The sequence below is a fragment of the Habropoda laboriosa genome, unplaced genomic scaffold (assembly GCF_001263275.1).
Source record: "Habropoda laboriosa isolate 0110345459 unplaced genomic scaffold, ASM126327v1 scaffold77, whole genome shotgun sequence".
Lineage (NCBI taxonomy): Eukaryota > Metazoa > Arthropoda > Insecta > Hymenoptera > Apidae > Habropoda > Habropoda laboriosa.
Window position 1 is genome coordinate 2,083,171 of NW_017100200.1, and position 6,208 is coordinate 2,089,378.

General features: G+C 31.7%; 2 protein-coding genes across 2 annotated transcripts in view; both read right to left on the minus strand.

Annotated features, from left to right (window-relative positions):
* The window catches only part of LOC108570399, a 2,819-nt gene extending 541 nt beyond the window's left edge, over positions 1 to 2,278 (minus strand). The window contains exons 1-3 of the mRNA XM_017932259.1: positions 2,205 to 2,278; positions 1,956 to 2,119; positions 1,731 to 1,880 (exon numbers count right to left, since the gene is read on the minus strand). Coding sequence (XP_017787748.1) covers positions 1,731 to 1,880; positions 1,956 to 2,119; positions 2,205 to 2,278 — 388 coding nt within the window. The remainder of the gene's footprint in view (positions 1 to 1,730; positions 1,881 to 1,955; positions 2,120 to 2,204) is intronic.
* A 343-nt stretch (positions 2,279 to 2,621) lies between these two features.
* LOC108570414 lies at positions 2,622 to 5,413 on the minus strand. Its single transcript, XM_017932275.1, has 4 exons — positions 5,229 to 5,413; positions 3,404 to 3,561; positions 3,167 to 3,343; positions 2,622 to 2,779 (listed from the first exon to the last, which is right to left on the minus strand). Exons 1-4 carry the CDS (start codon positions 5,411 to 5,413, stop codon positions 2,622 to 2,624), a joined length of 678 nt encoding a protein of 225 aa, XP_017787764.1.
* Positions 5,414 to 6,208: the final 795 nt, after the last annotated feature.

Genomic DNA, 6,208 nt, shown 5'->3' on the forward strand with positions numbered 1-6,208 from the left:
AAATACAATATACAATAAAAACAGGTGATTTTAATATTATAAGAAACTACAAGCAAATAGTGTTTTATTAATACATTGAAATACTCATGTACTTATATGTTAGAAAAAATGTACACATTTGCAGTTAATTTCAAGATGTATCCATAGTTATAAATTATTATCAGATATTTGACATAATACAATGTTTATTACTTAATCGAAATGCTAACCCAGTAAGATGGACCAAAAACCAATTGCAAAATTTTTATGTTGACAACAAAGTACTACAAATGCCCATATAGATTGCACTATACCCGTTAAAGCCAAAATCAAATGAGGTATGTGTCCTGACATTTTCAAATTTTTATATTTACTACGTAGAATGCAAGTTGGTTATACCGTATTATACAGAAAGCTAAAGAAAACTACAGTTTGGTCCTGTCGGTTCCGTAAGTAGTAAAGCCGTGGGTTAAAAGTTACATAGTGCGTTACTCGATAACTAAAGTTACTGTTTGCAACAGTTCAAAGCTATCTTAAGTGTATAACAATATCGTTTTGATATTCCAAAAATAGACTATCGATAATTAACAATGAGTTTTTCGAAAGTAACGAATAAGACTGATTTTATATTGTTGTATTAACGAGGTTCAGAAATGTTTTGTTAAATAATGATTTTCTCTAAAGTATAATATTATTTAAAGCTCTTTGAATATAGTAAGTACATATATACTATGTATTTATGTTAGATTTAAATTTTAATCTAGCAAAGTGGTCTATACAATATTGATGCGCCATCTATCAAGATAACATCGAAGTTAATTTAAAAAATTTTTCAATTTTTCTGCAATATTAACAAGTTTATTTGCAATCGGGTTTATTTTACTTGCAATTTGTTCACTGTTAATTGTGTGCATTTCACCTATGTATTTCTGTCACATATACATCTTTACATATACATATATTATATTTTATATTCTAAGGAAATCAAGCTGTAAGATTTCACGTTTGACGTTTCTTACTCATTTATGTAATATGTGCTTAATATGTGCATCGTATCAATGATAACTATAATTTATGCCGTCGTTTTAATTACTGAAAGATAGATACGTCCTTGAAATTATTTGCACAATAAAAAGATCGAGTTAAAATAATTGTGTCTCTAGTGAAAACTGTAAAAGGTTTATTTTTCCTATATGTTAAAATTTTTTGTACGACGTTAAATTTAAATTGATATTATCTATAAAATCTCTGTATATGAACGAAGAGATGTTCTACAAGTATTGAATTATTCAATTTTCAAAACTTAGGTTAGCACAATCGGGTTTATCAACATTTAATGCACTCTTATTATTTTCTAACATTTCCACATTCTTCGAGATAATTGCACTTTTCTTTTCACGTTCTTGTAACATTACTGTGGCTCCTGTGCGTCCGAAAGTGTCTTGGTATGTCGAAAAATTTCCATGTAGAAATTTCGGCCTTATATAGGCAAGCACTAGATACATTTAAATGTATGTTAACGAGAAGTGAATTCACGACTTTTAACGAAACAATCGGTATCGTCGAATTTTCAAAATATGAATGGCATTGTATCAATGGTACTTTGAATTCTTTTGTTAGTACGTAATTTTACCGCTTTATTAATGAAATTCCCGAAAACTTGAAATTATTGGAGATTCTTGGATTATTAAGAAATCTCTTTATTCTTACTACACAAAATATGAACTTTAATTTAACAAGCCATAGCTCACTTCTTTTAACCGTTGCAGGAGGAGCAAGAATTTTTTCTTCATGAGGATTGAAGTATAGGCCTTGAATATACGCTATTAATTCGTTCTGTAAGTCTTTTTCTTTGGTCTCTGCATCTGCATTTTTATCCTGCTTTTCATCGTGAGAGATCCCTATATTTCATTAAATACAGGTATTTAAACAAATTTCTATTTCTATTTCTTCCTTTTCCACGTATTACAACTTACAAGGATTTTTGTAGCTAACATGACATACAGATTGCAGGTTATCAAGAATGTGCTTGTACAGCAATTGTTCAGCAGCTTCGTCCAATTGAGTAGGAATCGATGCTGTACGAGGATCGATTTCCCCTTTTTCTATACGTTCCGCAAAAAGATCTCTTTGAAGAATTCTAAAAAAAAAAAAACGTATAATTTATGGTCTCGAATTAAACCCTTAATTTCTTTATAACTTTAACAGTATGTATTCCTTATTACATCTTTGCTGGGCTTATCTTTTTCTTCCTATAATGGCGACTGTATTCCGTGGAAAATATTTTGCAAGAATTCATCGTTATCGAACATTTGTTAACATTGTATAAAAACTAAAACGAGAAGAAAACGTGAAGTATAGAATATTACAGTATAAAAACAAAATTTCTCACGTTTTCGGCTGGCTTGCGCTTAATAGGTTATCAAAAATAAATAAAAGTTGTTAATTGTATGTTTCTTTTTTTTTTTGGCGCTTCTTTAAAATATTCAGATAATGTACAACCATTTTTCATAAAAATATTTAAAGAAATACATAAAGCTTTGGGGTGGTTGTGTTTATTACAATCAAATATTTATACAATAATTAATCTCGCCGTGAAAACACGTTGATTGAAAAGAGAAATTCTTAACGGTGTTGAAAATTTATAATCTACAGTCCCCGAATCTTCTTCTTGACGATGGTAATGGTTCTAAATATTGTTGTCGATTTTTCATGTTGCTTAGGCCCATCTTGCTGATACTATCCATGTATTCTGAGCGACCGGTGAAAGGCATCTCCCACATGGAGAAACTTTCTGGAACTACACATTCCCATAATATTACATCCTCAACTTTTTATGTACAATTTTAATACAAGAATATTCATATAATTTTTCTTCAACGATCTGTATCACGTTTAGAGGCTCCTCTCCAAATTTTACAATTTCTAAGTTATTCTATAAATGTTTCTACTCTTTGTCACTTTATTCCATGTTACTTTTATACTTTTATATTCTCATCACTTTATTCTACGTTACTTTTTAGTATTCCAATTGTGTCAATTTGATATTACCAGTCAGCAATTTTCCTCACTGCTGTCGTGACAATTTCTCAAATGTAATATTTCTTAAAACAGTAACTTTCTCCTCTTACAATATTTAACGATTTTATTTACGCGAAGGGGTTCTGAAAAAAAGAGTGTTCTATACCTTCGTGAAAAGTAACAGTTTTGGCTGGTTGTATATGCGGCCTTTCGATCGCTGTGTAACGAAATCTCGTAGGATCCCTGTAGCCCTCCTTTATTTCTGTAACTTCCGTTGGAAACGGCGAACAGTATGGCGAATCGACCGCAGCCTTCAGCTGTCTATACTCTTTGATAGGCAATCCTGAATTCATTCGAGCGAGTTATTTGGACGAATTCTCGTTCCTTCAATGCTGTTTCATACCTCTCTTCTCGTAATCCGTTTTATAAATAGTCCTCATCGTCTCGTCCATTGGCTCGCAGTTGCTGTCTAGCATAGCCGTCGTCAGATTGCTCATCTCACGATTTACCCTTATCAATTGATCCAAAACTTGTCGTTCCTTTTCCGCCAGGTATTTGTACCTTCGATGGAGAAAAAAAAAAATATCACAAATTTGTAATTTCTTGCAAGGTGTGCATTGAAACACAAATTTTTTCTACAAATTGTACAATGTATTTATGCAAAGTGTTTGTAATTAGTTTTATTAGGAAAAATGCGCTCAAATATGGAACACCCGATTTTAAAAGCTTATTTTTGTTTTTCAATGAAACACGTTGAAACACGACAAAATTAACAGATACTCGTACATATGTTAATAGTTGATTATGCCAGAAGTTTTTAAGTGTCTCGAAGTCGTGGTAAAAAATGTGAAAAAAGTCAAACGCGGCCATGTTGGAAAAATGGTACCTAATATGGAACACTATAGGAAATTCGTAAAGAAATCTCGAGAAATTCTATTTTTACTATGAAAAATTAATGTTCATATGAAATAAAAAAAAAAAAAACAAATAAACAAATATCTTCCATATTTTTGGAATCTTGTCCCATGATTTTGTCTTAAGGGCTAATTCTGGTTTTGAACTTTCAAAAAATCAATTTTTTTTTCGCATTTCCTTAAAGTACAAGTATTCTAGCAACATGCGTGCAAAAGGATTTGTTCGAATTCGTAAAATTAATTTAGATGTAAACGTTCCAAGGATGCAGTCGTACCGTAACGAAACGGATGGAAACAGTTTACACGATATCTCAAGTTCTGGTTTATCAATTGACTTGAAATTTCTAGAGAATCTTCAGCACACATCTTGTTATCGCACGAATCAAAATTTTTAACATCTGTCGTTTTTTTCTTATTCTTTTAACACTCTAAAGACGGCAAAATATGAAGAAAATCGATAATCTAAATTCGAAATGCTGCCATTTTGTAAATAATCAATATTTTTATTTTATTTTCGTTCAGACCATAGCCAGATCTATACCGATTAAGATTCTTCCTGGTTTTTTTATTTTAGATCAGCAGGAGGCCCGAAATCATCTAAACAGTCAACACACTTTTTGTAAAGCACAAACACTATAAAACAAACTATATCTCGTGTAACTTTCATTCTTTTCACTTCAACAAAATATATTGCACATTTTAAATACCCATAAATGTATGTGCAAAATCTTAATGCAAAAAGTTTAACGGTTCTTTTGAAAAAAAATCCTAAAAATTGCTCAAAAGATGGGATTCGAAACCAGAATATGTACCCCCTTAATTTCTGGTGCCACAACTTCCGTTCATTGTATAACCCAGTGGTTCTATAACTGGGTGCCGTAAGTACGCCACAAGGGTGGCGCGAAATTTTGAATTGTTTATATGTAAAAAGCCAAATATTTATACTTTATAATAACTTTTGTTTTGTATGTTTTGTGTTGTTTGAAAATAAACTAACTTACTTTAAATAACTTTTATTTTTTTCAAATACGTCTCATCCTTCACATCTTTACTAACTGTAAAAAGCAAAAAATAATAATAGTATGGGTGCCGTGAATTTTGTTTAATGATTTCAGTGTGCCGCCAGACAAAAAAGTTTGAGAACCACTGGTACAAACAATAATAATTATAATAACAGCGTAAAACTGCGTAATACATTGTAGTACAATAATACAACGTATGTACTTACTTATAATGGTAAAATTGACATTAGTTTTATTATCATTCTGTGAATGATATCGTCGATTACAAAAGTACAAATATTTCTCGATTCACCTATTTTTGTTGCTTCGATGGCCATGTTCGTCGCACGGACAGTCTTCAGGGTGGATTCTTGGGGTGTACAGTCGAATTCCCGTGTTCATCGGTGGTTGTGCCGGTTTGGTAGCAATAGGTACCGGGTACGGCCAATTAAAATCACGATGAGTGATCGTGACGAAATTTTCCAACGCAGCGGCCATCGTGTACTTGGTAATTTAACTCCACGAACTTTTTCGAGGGAAACAATCTGAATTTACATGGGACTCTGTCGAAATAAAATTCGTTTTCTCTTCACAATACTTCACTGTGCGTTGAAAGTTACACAAAAATTTGCGGGAAAAAAAAGGTTAGCAATATTGAGGATTTAAAAATTTTTTTTATTATTCAAATCAATCGAAATAAGATAAATTGTTATTACTCTGCACGTTAATTTTAAATTTATAAAGAATTAGTAGCAGATTCAATATTGATGCAAATTGGCAGGGGATTCGAAACTTTTCGTTGGTATACATACATTCTAGCTACGGAGGTACGAGGAAATTTTTATATGTAATTTAAATGATTCCAAAGATGGGAGAAAAATTTTTTTACGGGAAAAAATGGGAAGAAATGAAAGGAGGTTGCACATTTGATTGAAAGATTTTAGAACGGATGATATTTTCAGCATGTATACTGGGTGTTCAAAAAAACCATTCAATATTTATATGGTATATAGAACACACTGTACCGAGTAAAAAAATCTTAGTAAACATAGGTCGAAAGGTCAACCGTTTCTGAGATATAAACATTTTTGTTTGCTAGCATCGTGATTGACTTACTACTGGCTTTTCGATATTTACAGAAGATTTTCCACGTGTCCTTCTTCCATTTGTAAACACGCTTGGCATCTTCTTCTTACTGAGTCGCGAACTCTCTCGAAAATTCCATATCTCTGTTGAATTATTTGACAAGCATGGTGGATTCGGTTACGTAATTCTTCTAAGTCATTTATTCAA

Excerpts from the sequence above, each read along its gene's own strand:
- LOC108570414 (XM_017932275.1), bottom strand. The coding sequence starts at position 5,413 with ATGGCCGCTGCGTTGGAAAATTTCGTCACGATCACTCATCGTGATTTT. Across the intron at positions 3,562-5,228 it reads CATCGAAGCAACAAAAATAG|GTACAAATACCTGGCGGAAA; the intron begins GTGAATCGAGAA and ends TCTCCATCGAAG. Across the intron at positions 3,344-3,403 it reads AACGGATTACGAGAAGAGAG|GATTGCCTATCAAAGAGTAT; the intron begins GTATGAAACAGC and ends GAATGAATTCAG.